Source organism: Dasypus novemcinctus, chromosome 13 (assembly GCF_030445035.2).
Source record: "Dasypus novemcinctus isolate mDasNov1 chromosome 13, mDasNov1.1.hap2, whole genome shotgun sequence".
NCBI lineage: Eukaryota > Metazoa > Chordata > Mammalia > Cingulata > Dasypodidae > Dasypus > Dasypus novemcinctus.
The window spans coordinates 75,808,386-75,823,951 of record NC_080685.1 but is presented as its reverse complement, the minus strand read 5'-3'; the positions used below and the strand labels follow the sequence as shown (position 1 = coordinate 75,823,951).

Below are 15,566 nucleotides of genomic sequence, written 5' to 3'. Positions count from 1 at the left end.
CTACCTCATAATGGTCTTTATTTTGTAAAATAAAATGAAACAATCAGGCAAAATTATACTTCAAAAATAGGACAGTAAATTTCTTAAATAGCAACTTAAAACCCCACAACACTACGGATAAAACACTTTACATTTTAAAATTATTTTTGGATTTATGAAAATGACTTCACACCTTTGGGGGTACTGGTTTCTGCAACTAATTTTCATCTCGTTATGAAATAATGAAAAATAGCTCTTTGAAAGTAGGAAAAGAACTGTCAGAAACGATTTTGTACCTTGGTAACATTAATCTTAGATTGAGCTAGTTGAGCGTGATGGATCCATAAAGGTCTGGATTGTTCAAGCATTGTTTAACATTTTAGACACACCATTTGGTCTTTAACTTTGACAAATCCATTTCAATGTCCTCAGTAAATAAAAAGTTTGACCCACCTCAACTTACACAGCACCGTACAAAGAGCTATTATCATCAGTACTGCGGGATTCAAACAATGTTGCCGTTAGTGGCACTCGCCCATTTTCCAGGCCTTCGCGAGACTGGTTGTTTTATTTTCTTTTGTTTACTTATTTCATCTTTATTTCTGAAAACACGATCTTTGTTTTCTTTGGAATGAACGTTCCACCTTGGGTTGCTTTTTTCCTTTTAACTCTTGAGTGTAAACACCAGATAGTCCCAGGATTTTTCGAGTTCTCGATCAACAGCCTAATTTTAAGGTAACAAGTTTGGGTTCTTACTTCACCAACACAGAAACTTGCCTGACGGGAAGCTGGGATGACGCTATCATGCACAAGTACCTAGTCACTTTGATTCTGTGGGAACAGTCATTATTTTTCCTCCGTTTCTCCAGAACTTTGGCCCAGCCCCGGGCATGGTTTCCGCGTGCCTCCGAGCCTTGAAGAGCGTCCCCACCCGCGACAGGGGCGGGCGCCGGTGGGGGGGCCCCGGGCGGCCGCGGGGGAGCGGCTCCCGGACACTGACGGAAGCCCCACGTGCGCTGCGCTCGGCGGACTGCGCGCCCCGGGGCAACCCTCTCCCCCGGCTGTCTGCGGCGGGAGGAGCCGCGGGGCGGCGCGGACAGACAGGCGGTGGCGCGACCCGCACGGCGGGGGTGTGGGGCCTGCCGGCGGGGGCGGGCCCAAGGAGGCCGCCGCCGCCGCCGCCAGCACCGGCGCTCCCCGCGGTGCCGCGCCCGCGCCGTGACCTGCAGCTGCTCGGCGCGGTGCGGGTGCGGGTGTTCCTGCAGGAACGGCTCGGCGAGGCAGCCCCGCAGGGCGGCGCGGGCTGCGGCTCGTAGGTACGGGGCGTGGCGGACGGTACGGCCGGGCGCGTCGCAGAGGCCTCGCGGGGTCCTGAGGAAGCAACGGCGGGGGCGCCCGCTCACCCTGGCGTCGGGTGGGCGAGCCGAGCCTTCGCGTGGGCCCTGAGTCCTGACCGGCGGAGGCCTCGCGGGGGCCAGGGAGCCGGAGCGGCGCTCCTTCCTCACAGCCGAGGCCGGGAGGGGGAGCACGGCAGCTGCGCGCGCTGGGAGGAGGTCCCTGACTGGTTCAGTCGACTCTAGGAGCCCCTGAACTCTCAGTTTGAAACTGCCAACAAAAAGGCCAAGTCTTTGGAAATAGAGACTGCCTTATTAATGTTGGTGTCGCCTCCGGCTAGCTCGAGAACAGTGCTTTCCCTGCGCTTCCTTGTTTCGAATACCGCGTGGATGCTCAGAACCTACCGTGGAGGATCCCCGGTCCTGGCTGATGCGGTGCCCGCCCCATGCCTGTCTCGCTCTCCTCTCTGCGCCTGCCACTGCGCACCCATCCCTCTTGTCTGGGAATCTCTTCCTACCTGATCTGGGAAGTTACACCAATTTTGCAAGACTAGGATTTTTGATTAACTTTTCAGTCCAAGCTAGGGACCCCACTCCTGAAGGTACTGCTCATATAACATAACTACAGCATTTCACTTTACTGTCAGCGTTTTGAGGTTCCCGTTGTGTTTTCCAATCTGTATTCCTAGTGGAAATAGTATTGTGCACACCTAGCACATAGTAGGCACTCCGTAAATGTGGAATGACCCCTTCCACTGGGGTGGTTCTGAAAATATGTCCAGAGATTTGTTGTTGTTGTTATTGAAATTAACTTGTTTTTTGTGCACTTAGTTCTTCTGTGGATGTCCCTTTCCTAAAGAGGCGATAACTTTTACGAAGCCAAATTAAAAATGGAAAGGGATGCATGCTTTCCAGAAACTTTCTCTTGCATGAAAGGTGATATTTCAGAATGCATCCTTACCTCCTCATTACTCAGGGAAACATTCTCTTATGAAAGTTCTGTGGAATTCCTGTTTCAATAATAAGTGCTGTAGGAGATAGTTTGGGGATGACAGTTAAATGTTGGACTTGACATGAAAAGGACTTGAATTGTTATTGTCAGTTGGTAAGCCACATAGATTGCTAATTTATTCCACCAAGGTCCCCGTCTTAGGTCCCCCTGGTCCCCCCTTTTCTTTTCTGCCTTAGGCTCCAGGAAGTAAACCTGATTTTCTCTTAAAAGCTTCACCCCCTGCTCTCCTCCCAAGTTGGCTGCAATATTGCTTGCTCCCTATTCCTATCCCATTGTGGAGATAAGCACACAGACCCTTTTTGTTTTAAGGATTTCCTTGGTCATTTATAGAAGATTGTAAACATCAGGGAGTTAGAGAGGTTAAATGTTTTCATGCGTAGTTATGCATATTTCCTATATCCCTTTCTAACTCTTCTTTATTATTTGTGATCATCTCTGTTATAGCTTCCTTATTCTGTGTGCATGCATCACTGTTGAGAGCAGATCTTCATCTTTCAAGGATAATTTGGCCTGCAAAGGACTTATAAAGTGGATTCACTTAAAACAAGACCAAGTTTTCATGTTATACATTAAAAAAAATTGTTTTGATTGGGACCTTTGAAAAAATATAAATTAAGCACTGTACAGAATTAGATCCTATCTTGTATTTAACATTTAAAATTTAAATACACAGGAAGTGGACTTGGCCCAGTGGTTAGGGCCTCCGCCTACCATATGGGAGGGCCGTGTTTCAAACCCCAGGCCTCCTTGACCAGCGTGGAGCTGGCCCATGCGCAGTGCTGATGCGCGCAAGGAGTGCGGTGGGACGCAGGGGTGTCCCCCACGTAGGGGAGCGCCAGGCACAAGGAGCGCGCCCTGTAAGGAGAGCTGCCCAGCACGAAAGAAAGTGCAGCCTGCCCAGGAATGGCGCCGCCCACATGGAGAGCTGACACAATAAGATGACACAACCAAAAAACACAGATTCCTGTGCTGCTGATAACAACAGAAGCGGCCAAAAGAAGAACACGCAGCCAATAGACACAGAGAACAGACATCTGGGGCAGGGGGTGGGGAAAGAGGAGAGAAATAAATAAATATTTTAAAAAAATTTTTTAATGCAAAACAATTTGCATTTAATGCAAAGCATTTGCACTAACAATGAATGTAATGTTGATTTGGAGGGAGAATTTTTTTTCTATAAAAATTGGACCTTTGCAACAATCATTATGATTTTTTATATATTTGAAGCTTCAAGTCTTTATCCTACTTTATCCTACTCTCTTATTCTTTATAGATGTTTGAGTCATTCTCTTTTGTAGCATCTATTTCCTTATAATCCTTTTGCAAACTTTGCAGTTTCACTCTGCAGTCAGTTTGCATCATGATGTTGGATATTGTTCCAACAATGTACTATGGTCTGGCTAACCAAGATAGATGAAGTACATAGGGAAAGATTCTGGGAATAAGCAGAGAGATTTAATGATGTCAATTTTTTATTGACTATTTTCCTATTATAATGAATGCCTCCTTTACAAGCTTCCAACAACTGGGTTTTGGGAAATAAGTAGTGAGATAATGAGAGTCCCTCTAATTAGTAAATAATAATGTCAAATGTTATATAATATTTACTAAGTGCCAGGCATTGGTCTACTTTCTATATATCAATTTATTACTCCTCACAAAACCCTTTGAGGTTGGAATGGATATTGTTCCTATTTTACAAATTTGGAAACTTGGAGATAATGGACTGCTGTGGTTGAGATACTTTAGTTTCCTTCAAATATTTTAATCTTTGTAGGTTTTTCTTTATGCCTCACAAAGTGTTCTAGATGTTTTGGCTTGTTTAATAAGGATATGGAAACTTATTATTTTACCCAAAGATCAGGTCATATGGCCAAGAGTGGGACAGACTATTTTAAATTTGGTGATCATAAATATGATTGTGCCAGACTTTAAACACAGCAAATGTTTTTTATCAAATAATTAAGGGCATTGAGAGGCTAGTTAGAGCAGAAAGAGACCCTTTTTGTTTTGGTAAATAAATACCTTGTACTGTTATTAAAATTGCAACAACAAAACACAAAACAAATACCTTGTAAATGGATATTTTGTAGTGGTAACAAGTAAAATTTTTTTTCCTACTTCATAAATTTGAATACATATTTGCATAAAAGGTTTTTTTCAATTGGGTGTTTTATGTGATAGATCCTTTCATGCTCAATAAACTCTGATGCCCTTTTTAATTCACTTTTAGAATGGGGAGTGACACATCATCTTTGAGGAAGTCAGCATCTGCTCCTGTAAACCAGATCCAAGTGAGTGATGTGTGAGACTTGGAAAAAATTTTCATCTGTGGAAAAAAGAATTGTTTTATGTATTTAATATGCTTATTCAATATCCAAACTTGACATCTTCATACTTCAGTAAATGAATTACTAAATTAATATATATTTTAAAATCTGCTATCAAAGTAATCCATATTCTAAATCCACTTTGGTAATCAGAATTTATATGTTTTACTCTTATTGAAGTCTTCAGTCTTTCTAAGTTAGATTTATAAGGTAGGGTGCTTCTTTTCATCTTGCTCACTTAGGGCTGCTGTTAACACCAGTCTGCCTGACCTCGGCCAGGGATACTATCTGATTCTGACCTGGGTAGCTTTTTACCACCACTCTTCCATAGCACAGAACTTACTGTGCAGCAGGTACTCCATAATGGCCTTCTCAGGTATACCATGCACTGCTGTGTTCCCTTGTTTGTTTCTTTCACTGTAAATCTAAGTTAATTCTGCCTCAGAAAATTTCTCTTGTATGTGTATTTTTCTTCCCTTGCAACCTACATGTGACACCCATTTTTTTTTCTTTCTTCTTCCCTCATCACCCACCACCACCACAACACACACAATTTCTTTCTTTTATTTTGCTAAAAAAAATTTTCTTTTATAGCTGACAAATGTGGGAACCTGTTATATGCTTGAAACCTGTTATAAAGCTATTGCCTCTTTTAAAATAAAAATATAGAATCCTGAAATATTTAACAAGGATGAGCTTGATGAAAGGAACCAGAGTTCTGGAAACCCTGATATTGTCAACTTTAGTTTCAGCTTGACTTTGGAATCTCTTCTTCAGTGTTTCTATTATATGACAGCACCTAGGATGCTCCTCTTTCTCTAAATGATGGTCTCACTGTGCCTACAACCTGAGGCAGCACAGTGGAGGGAAAGAGCACTGGCTTTGGTGTTATTCAGATCCCAATATCACTAACCCCTCAGCTTCAGTCTTCTCATCTTTTTTTTTTTTTTTTTAAGATTTATATATTTTATTTCTCCCTCTGCCCCTCCCCAGTTGTATGTTCTCTGTGTCCATTCACTGTGTGTTCTGTGATCACTTCCAGCATCTGGAATCTGTGTTTCTTTTTGTTGTGTCATCTTGTTGTATCAGCTCTCCGTGTGTGTGGTGCCATTCCTGGGCAGGCTGCACTTTCTTTTGCGCTGGGGGCTCTCCTTATGGGGCACACTCCTTGCACGTGGGGCTCCCCTATGCGGGGACACCCCTGCGTGGCATGGCACTCCTTGCGCACATCAGCACTGTGCATGAGTACTGCGCATGAGCCAGCTCCACATGGGTCAAGGAGGCCTGGGGTTTGAACCATGGACCTACCATGTGGTAGATGGATGCCCTAACCACTGGGCCAAGTCCATTTCCCAGTCTTCTCATCTTTAAAATGGATTCATTACTATATCTTTGGTATGTCTGGATCACCAGGAGATAGACTCTTGTACTAAGTATTTTGAGTAAAGACAAGAGAAAGCATAAAAATAGACCAGCTTTCATACTGCTAGGCTGTGACTCCGTGTGATCCCTTCTTTGACCCCAAGGGTGGGTATAGCATCTGAAGCTTCCCTGGGTATTCTGCTTTCTGGTTTTTGGCCTTCATCTGGAAGGTGCTGTTTTATGACCCACTACATAGGAAAAACTTAGACAAAGTTTTGGTTCTAGACCTATCCATTCAGGGTCTCTCGAATGAAGTACTTTGGGGTCCATGTATTTAGAAACAAAACAAAACAAAACAAAACGAACTTCACAAGTAATGTGGATGCATAGCAAGACTTCTTGGTCTATGTGATGAAAGGTGTGGATGGTAGTTTCCAAACCAGAGTGTTATTAGAATCACTGAAGGCTTTTAAAAAATAGTTTACCATGTCTGCTTCAAACACATTGAATCAGCATTTCTAGAAGTAGTTTTTGAAGGAGGAGTAGTATAAGAATACCTTATCAATACAGTTAAGACAGCTCTTGTACTATAATGATATACAAGAAGGAATGGGAGTAGAGGAGTAAGTTATTCACGACTGTATCAGAGACCCACACATCAGCCCTCACCATTAAAAACTACAGAAGGTAAAGAGTTGACTCCTGAACACCTACCAGATATTTGAGAGGCAGTATAGCATAGTAACTTTTTTTTTTAAAGATTTATTTTTATTTATTTATTTCCCCTCCCCTGTTGTCTGCTCTGTGTCCACTTGCATTGTGAGGTGGGAAACTGCATTTCATTTTGTCGCGTCATCTTGCTGCCCGTCAGCTCTCTGTGTGTATGATGTGTGGTACCACTCCTGGGTGGGCTGTGCTTTTTTCATGCGGGGTAGCTCTTCTTGCAGGGTGCATTCCTTGCACGTGGGGCACCCCTATGCAAGGACACCCCTGCGTGGCAAGGCCCTCCTTGCATGCATAAGCACTGCGTGTGGGCCAGCTCTCCATGTGGGTCAGGTGGCCCTGGGTTTCAACCCTAGACATCCCATATGGTAGGCGGACGCTCTATCAGTTGAGCCAAATCCGCTTCCCTTAGGCACTTTTAAATGAACTAATAAAGGTAAAGTGTGAGGCTAGTACCAGACACAGAAATGTCTGCTATATATATGAGTTGACTATGATCACTGTTATTATTCTTTTTTTAACCTGGTATTTTTTTTTTAATCCTCAATTTACAAATGAGAAAGTAGATGATAGTCAGTGTGAGCCTTGAATCATATGACTTCAAAACCTATACCTTTCCCCTGTATCATGCTATTTCTATCAAAAAGGTAATATTTAGAATTAAAACTTTTTCAGAGAAATTACATTGAAAATATAAGGGATTCCCATATACCCACCCCCTCCCACTCTCTCATTTTCCCCATTAATAATCTTTCATTAATGTGATACATTTGTCACAATTGATGAGCAAATATTGAAGCATTGCTACTAACACTGTTATTACTCTAAGTATTTATTATTGTTATTACTCCATACCAGGCACTGTTAAATTATTTTCCTTTGTTAAATCTTTTTTCCCCAGTACCAGGCTTTTGAAATGAGTAATTTATTTATTTGTTTGTTTGTTTGTTTATTTTAGGAAACAATTTCAGATAATTGTGTGGTAATTTTCTCTAAAACATCATGTTCTCACTGTGCAATGGCAAAGAAGCTTTTCCATGACATGGGCATTAAATATAAAGTGGTAGAATTGGACATGCTTGAATACGGGAGGCAGTTTCAAGATGCTCTTTACAAAATGACTGGTGAAAGAACTGTGAGTATATCCTCTATGGAGCTGTTTCCTTAAAATAGGTGGGGACTTGCATCACCCAGAGCCTAGATTCTGATACTAGGGAAAAAAGAGCTGAACATTCTCTTGAGTTTATATGATAGAGAAATATCAGCTCTGAGAACCAGCTTCTTAGAATAGGAAGCAGCAGAGTTAATTCATTTTCTTTATATTCTCATTGTGATCTTAGGCAAGTTTCCGTGCCTTATTTTCCTCCAAAATAGGGCTAAAAGTAGTGCCTACTGCAAGAGTTGTAAAGATTTAAAGAGATAATTTGTGAAAGAGCTTAGTGTGGTGCCTGGCCCATAATAAAAATACACACTATTAGGACATCTATTAGTAGTATGTGAAATTGTCTTATACTTCTGACACTGGGGCGAAACCTAATCCATCTTTTGTTTATCCAACAGGTTCCAAGAATATTTGTCAATGGAACTTCTATTGGAGGTGCAAGTGACACTTGTAGGCTTCACAAAGAAGGGAAATTGCTTCCACTAGTTCATCAGTGTTATTTAAACAAAAGTAATAGGAAATAATTCTAGTGATACAGGTATTCATAAATTTGCTAGTAAGATGCCCATTATTTAAAGTGGTAATGTCTTTTAAATGTTTGAGGACATTTTAAATACCTGAATTATCTTCACGAAAAAGTAAGGTGTAAAAAATAGTGAGCAATAAATCCTTGCAGCAACCTCATCTTTCTACTCTCCAATTCTTGAGTAAATGGATGGTTTTTAAGACTGAAAACAGGAGTGGAGTTGTATCAGAAGCTGAGTGAAAATTTGTTTTATTAGGGATGTGTATATGAATTTACAACTGAGAGTATTAATAATTTGGGATAGCTTGTACCATATTGTAACAAGACTTCATACATTGTTCTTCCAGAGTATTAAAAGTATACTAAATTTGTAGAATGGAATGAAATATATCTTAGGGTAACCAAATTACTCATTTAATGACAGTTCCAGGGAACCAATCTGTACCTATGGGCAGAAATTAAAAGGCAGTTTTCAGCATCATACGAGGATGAACTTTTACAGTAGTTCAGAAAATTACTTGAATTCTCTTGTGAGGTGGAGAGTTCTTTTCAAAATATGTTCAAAGGCTATTGAAAATGTTTCATGAGGAGTCCAGATATTGGATAGGAGGTTAAACTGGATGTTCCCTAAAGTCATTTTTGATGTATCTATTTTGCACTTCTGTGCCTGGGAATACTATTCAAACCAAATTCAAATAGGATTCATCTTATTGGAAATCTTATTTTAGAAAAAATGAAGAAAATACTTTAGATACTTTATTAAGTCATATTTCCAGCTTCCTATCAACAAGAATTTTTAAGTGCCTTCTAAACAAAGCATTTTCCTAGTTGATACCAAAGTCATATGGGACAGGTCACCAGATGCCGAAGAGAAAAGTCTTCAGAGGTGGGAGGAAAATGAATTTTTAGAGAAGTATTGTGCTTCTGCTTTCTGGTCAGGATGGACAAGATGATCTGGGACAGCTGGTGGTTTTCTTGGCCATTTGCCATTCATGATGCTTCCTACATGGACTTGTTCAACTATCTTGATAAAGCAAGAATTTAGACTATTTCTCTCCCCCATGACAATCAATTTATTTACGTTATAAGAGTGGAATGGAAAACAGAATGGAATGTTCTTCATTCCTTTTATTTTGTATTATGTCATGAAAAATTTTATGTGCTTGCTATGTTGTAAAATCTTTGTTAGAAAATAGAGGAAGTCTGTTAAGATGAGAAAGATAAAATTCTGTGTTATCGTTGTCAATTGTTTGGTTTCAAAGGCAAAGGTACCTTAAGGTATAGAAGCACTAACCAGGTAGTGTCGACAGTGCTTTTTATCAACCCTTCCTAAATTGGTAGGAAGACTGGAAGACGGTGAGTGATGGTTAGTTCTTGATTATGTTTAGACCGTGAGATAATTCATTATTAAGGAGAGAAGCCCTATCATCAGAAAGCTTAGAAATTCCAGTGAAGGTAATATATCTGATTAGCATCTACATTTTTATTTAATAAAGAAAAAAACTTTCCAATGTCTGCCTTTTAATATCCTGAACATTATATTCAGGGACTAATAAAGAAGATTCTGTTATTTTGGGGTCCAGTACTGCATAAAAAAGGAAGCAATTAGGAAAGCAGGACTCTCCTGATTGATAAATGCTAAGTGGTGAGAAAGATGATTAAATAAATCTCACCTTTTTCTGGCCATATGCCAGATTAGCTTCAAAAAGAACAAAACAACAGATATTTCTCAGTATAAAACACTACAATGAGGGATGTAATATTAATTCCCCCCCCCCAATGCATGACTACTCTGGTTAAAAAAAAAAAAATCTTTCCAAGGGGAAAATAAGCAAACCACAAGTAAAATCACATGATGTAAGAGTAAGCTAACACTGAAGCCAGTAGCTGCCTCATTGACATAGCACTCCTGAATGACAAAGAGCTTTAGTTATAACTATTTATGCAGGTGTCTAATTACAAAGCTAGGGGTAAAGAAAGGGATTTGGATAGGGACCACAACATAAAGCCACTAAACTAGATAATGAAATAGAAAAAAAGAATTTCCCCAAAAGGAGATAGGATGGAAAATTGCTGGTTTTAGCCTTGACCCTGAGTGGAAGGGTAAGAAGCCCTGAGAATTCATCATCAAAAGCCAGTCTTCATGCATTTTGGGGGCCTGAATCACTGTAAGGTCTGAAGAACTAAGCTAAATATTTAAAGTTGACCAAGTTGATAGTACCCCCAGTCCTCTGGTGGAAGCAAATTAAGAACTAGAAGAATATCCTTCAAATCCAGTTTCCAAGAATTCTTATAGATAAAGTTCTAATCAATTTAACTGAAAATGGAAGCAAATGGGAGAAAAACGGCTGTGGCTCAAGCAGCTGGGTGCCCACATACCACATGGGAGGTCTTGGGTTCAGTTCCCCGTGCCTAATAAAGAAGATGAGCAAGACAGCGAGCTGGCGCAAAAAGATGACACAGTGAGATGATGCAACAAAGAGACACAGCAAGGAAACACAATGAGACACACAACAAGCAGGGAACAGAGGTGGCTCAAATAACTGGGTGCCTCTGTCCCACAAGGTGGTCCCAGGTTCTGTTCCCAGTGTCTCCTAAAAAAAAAAAAACAACAAAACGAACATAGAGCAGTCAGTGGAAAATGATGGGGGTGGGGGAAGGGGAGAAATAAATCTTTTAAGAAGGGGCGGGGAGAAAAACACCATTTGAGCCTGCTGAATTAATGAACAGTACCAGACCTGCAGAGCCTTCATATCTTAGAATTATTAAAATCAGGGTATAAGTATGTTAATTATGTTAATTATGTTTAAAAATGGAAGAATTAAAACCAAGATTAAAACACAAGAGATTATAAAAAATAACCAGGCAGATTTGGTGAGAAAAATGTATGTTTTTTTTCATTGTTATAAGTTCTAATAATTGGATTGAAAACCTCGATTAAATAGATTAAATACAGCAGAAAAGATAAGTGAATTAGAAAATAGATCTTAAAATATTTCCCAGAATGTAGAACAGAGAGAAAGAGGTTGAACAATATGGAAAAAGTTAATATGATAGATATGTAGGGTAGAATGAGATCTAATATACATCTCATCAGAATTCTAGAAAGAGAGAATTAGGAGAATGGAGCAGAAGCAAATATCAAAGTGACAGCAGCTATGAAATTCTCAGATTCCCATTCAGTAAACCTTTAAAAAATAAAAGGATAAATAAAAAAGAAATCAACATCTAGATTATGGTAGTGAAACTAGGATTCCAAAGGCAAAAAAAAAATTATATCTTAAAATCAACCAGAGAGAAAAGAAATTAGCCTAAAGGATAATTACTGGTTGACTGCTTGTACATTTCTCTTGATATCAATATTTGCCAGAAAACAGTGAAATATTTTTAAAACGATAGAAGAAAATAACTTGTCAACCCAGAATTGTAGACCCATCAAAATTTTACTTAATGTTGTTCGATAAAAGTGAATTCACTTGAAAGGGATAATCTAAGAACATAAATGTCAGTGGAAAGAAAGCTAGGAGATAATTTAAGGACTGTATAACATAGTGAACTTGGTGGGTGAGGATTGGTTAATATTAATAATATAAGTACAAGAATGTTCTGTGAACTAGAACAAATGTACGTCACTACTACAAGGCAAAAAGAATATTTGATACATGGGAAAATACAATTAATGTAACTTATGGACTATAGTTAGTATTGCATCAACATCAAAGCAGGTACTGTATCAATTCTAAGGGACAATAATGGGGGGCTATGGGATTTTTTTTTTCTTTTGTACTAAGAAAAATTTACTCAGACTATGACAGTAAAACTGATGAAACAGAGCCACTGAGTGTATGCTTTGGATGGACTGTACAAGGCATGAGACTATAACACAGTGAACCATGTGTTGGGGGATGTGATGCACTGTGGTTAACAGTACAAATATGAGAGCATTCCCTCATGAAGTATAATAAATATACAATACCAGTAGATGGTGTTAATAACAGGGGGGTGTATTAGTCAGCCAAAGGAGTACTGATGCAAAATGCCGGAAATTGGGTTTTATAAAGGGTAGGAGCTTACAGATACCAGGCCATTAGGGTAAGTTACTTCCTCACCAAAGTCTATTTGGAGCAAGATGGCTGCCGGCGTCTATGAGGGTTCAGGCTTCCTGGGTTCCTACATTCCTGGGACTTGCTTTTCTCTGGGTTCAAGGTCCTTTTCTTAATCTAAACCTCCAGGCATTTGGTTCAGTTGAGGATGCCTTGCTTCTAGTTTTGCTTCTTCAGTTTTCTCTGGACTAGTCAGTTTATCTCTATTTCCTGCTGTTCCTCCCTGGAGGCTGCCTCAGGGATTTCCACAGACAAAATGCTCCCTTTGCAGATAAGGTTCCAGGAAAAGATGCGATTATGGGGTGGTTGCCACAGCCTCATGCCACTCGCTGCCCCTCCCCACTCCCCAAGCGCTCCCTTCCCCCAGGCCCTGTGCACCTGTTTTCACAGAGATCCAAAATAAATGTTCCTGGTAGGAAAAGACAAAAAAAAAAAAAAAAGAATGAAGGCAAAGCAGGAGGGTTGTGGGAAGATGGCAGAGTAGAAAGTTTCAGCCAACAGTCCCTCCACCAGAACTATTACACAAGCAAGAAGTGTCTCAATCAAAATCAGAGTATTTTGAAATTCTGGAGTCCAGTAGAACACTGTACAGCAATGAGGGAAGAGCAGAAGGAATAGGATTTTAAATTACAGTAAAAACCATTAAAGTGCTTTCTTGTGTGGCAGTTACTATTGCCCAGGTCCTGCTCTTGCGGCAGGCAGCCATGAGATCCAGCCTTTGGCACTGTGGTTAGGTGCATAGATATTTATGACTGTTATATTTTCCTGGTGGATTGTCCCTTTTATTAATATATAATGGCCTTCTGCATCTCATAACTTTTTTGCATGAATGTCTGTTTTGTCTGATATTAGTATAGCTACCCATGCTCTTTATTGGTTACTATTTGCATGTAATATCTTTTTCTAACTTTTCACTTTCATCTGGTTTGTATCCCTGAGTTTAGAGTGAAATCTCTTTTTAGCAGCGTATGGATGGCTCATATTTTAAAATCCAGTCTATCAGCCTATATCTTTTGATAGGGAAGTTTAGTCCATTCACATTCAATGATATTACTGTAAATGCATTTTACTTACAAAATTTTATTCTTTGGTTTTCATATGTCATATCATATTTTTGTCTTTTAATACTTTTCTTTATCCTTAATGCTATCCTTTCATCTTTACTGTCCTCCCAGGCTCTTTCTTGTCTTTTTCTTTCAGGCTCTAAGGCTTCTTTTAATATATTTCCTGAAAAGGTGGATTCTTTTTTACTAACTCAGTTTTTGTTTGTTTGTGAAGGACAATTTTGCTGTATAAAAACTTCTTGGCTGGCAGTTTTTCTTTTTCAGTATCCTAATTGTACCATACCTCTGTCCTCTCACCTCATGGTTTTTGATGAGAGATCTGCACAAAGTCTTACTGGGCATTACTTGTTGATGGTTTGCTTCTCCCTTGCTGCTCTCAGAATTTTCTTTATCTTTGACACTTGACATTCTGAGTAGTATATGCCTTGGAGTCAGTCTATTTGGATTTATTCTGACTGGGGTACATTGCACTTCTTGGACTTGTAAGTTCATTTCTTTCGTGAATGTTGGGAAATTTTCAGCTATTATTTCAAGTACTCTTTTTGCCTCTTTTCCTTTCTCTTCTCCTTCTGGAACTCCCACGATACATATGCTGTTGTGTTTTTGCTGTCATTCAACTCCCTTAGCCCCTGCTCAGTTTTTCCATTCCTTTCTCTAATTTCAGCTGTTCTGCCTTTGGTATCCCTTATTCTTTCTTCTATTATTTTGAATCTGCTGTTATATGCCTCTAATGTGTTTTTTATCTCACCTATTGAGTCTTTTTTTCCCATAAGCTCTGTTGCTTTTCTCTTCAGGTTTTCAAATTCTTCTTTGTGCTCATTCAATGTCCTCTTTATGTCATTTATCTCTTTAGCCATATTGTCTTTCAACTCATTAATTTGATTTTGTTAATTAGTTATCTCAAATTCTGCATCTCTTCTGGGGCTTTCATATATTCCTTTTCTTGGGTTGTGTCTTCCATTTTCTTATGACTTGTAAATTTTTGCTGATGTCTAGGCATTTGATTAGGATGGTATTTTACTCAGATGCTCAATTTCTCTCTCGTAGGGATTTGTGACAAGAGGTTGTGTATTACTGATGTTCTTTGATTCTTAGTTCAACCTGGATCATTAGGATTGTCCCTATTAGTTGCTCAAAACTGGTCTCTGGACCCATTAATGGGTTGCAGACCTGATTCCTAGGCCCTTGGGGAGAGAGATTATAAAGACTGGAAAAAGTCTCTTATTTACTTTTAATTCTCTCAAGGGCCCTTCCTTGGTCTGACAGCAGATAACATTCTTTGGCAGCCCTCTCAGTTCTAAGCCTGGTGGGAGTGTAGGATCAATGTTGTAGAGGTTCCTTCCTGGAGGCTAAGAGCCTTGTATTCCAAACTTTCTCAGAGACAGTTCTCCAGCCTTCTCTGGCAGTCCTCTCCCTTTTCCTGGTTAAAAAATAATTCCGCTCCCCTCTGCATTCTCAACAATCAGTCTGGTTAGTAAAGTAGGAATTTGGGAGGGTGGTATCTCTTTATCCCCTTGCCAACTCCCAAGGCAAACAATGGCATCGCCCCAGCTGGCCTGGAACGGCTCCGGGGACACAGGAGACCAAATCTGTGGGTCGAAAGCTGAGTCACCCTTAGACTGGGTCCCTCTCTCCCCCCTTTCCTAGAGTGGTAGATCCCTGGAGCACCCTTTGTCTGTAGCCATCCCAGAGGCCTAAGAATTCTTTAATGTGGGGGAAGGTGCCGCAGTAGCAGTAGTAGTGATTTTAACTCACAGTTTTGCAATCGCAATTTTTTTCTTTTGTCCCTCTCTCTTCTGAGCAGTGTCCAGCCTATGCCTAAACCCTAGAAGATTTTTTTCTGGGCAATTTCCTGTCCTCTAGCTATTTTTCTGGGAGAGAAGAGTCCTGTAAATTTTAATCAGAGATATATTGATAGTTATATGTACTATTGTTTATACTGTCAATATCCATATGTAAAGCCATTTCAAA

General features: G+C 40.0%; 1 protein-coding gene across 2 annotated transcripts; it reads left to right on the top strand.

Annotated features, from left to right (window-relative positions):
* The first annotated feature begins 796 nt into the window (after positions 1–796).
* Positions 797–9,939, top strand: GLRX2 (glutaredoxin 2). 2 transcript variants are annotated; one of them, XM_004484488.5, is made up of 4 exons: positions 1,132–1,295; positions 4,559–4,619; positions 7,699–7,875; positions 8,301–9,939. In XM_004484488.5, exons 2-4 carry the CDS (start codon positions 4,560–4,562, stop codon positions 8,424–8,426), a joined length of 363 nt encoding a protein of 120 aa, XP_004484545.1. In that variant the 5' UTR covers positions 1,132–1,295; position 4,559; the 3' UTR covers positions 8,427–9,939. The 2 variants fall into 2 exon arrangements, with proteins under 2 accessions (XP_071063724.1, XP_004484545.1); XM_071207623.1 differs by lacking the exons at positions 7,699–7,875; positions 8,301–9,939 and having other exon boundaries at positions 797–1,295; positions 4,559–4,620.
* The last annotated feature ends 5,627 nt before the right edge of the window (positions 9,940–15,566 follow it).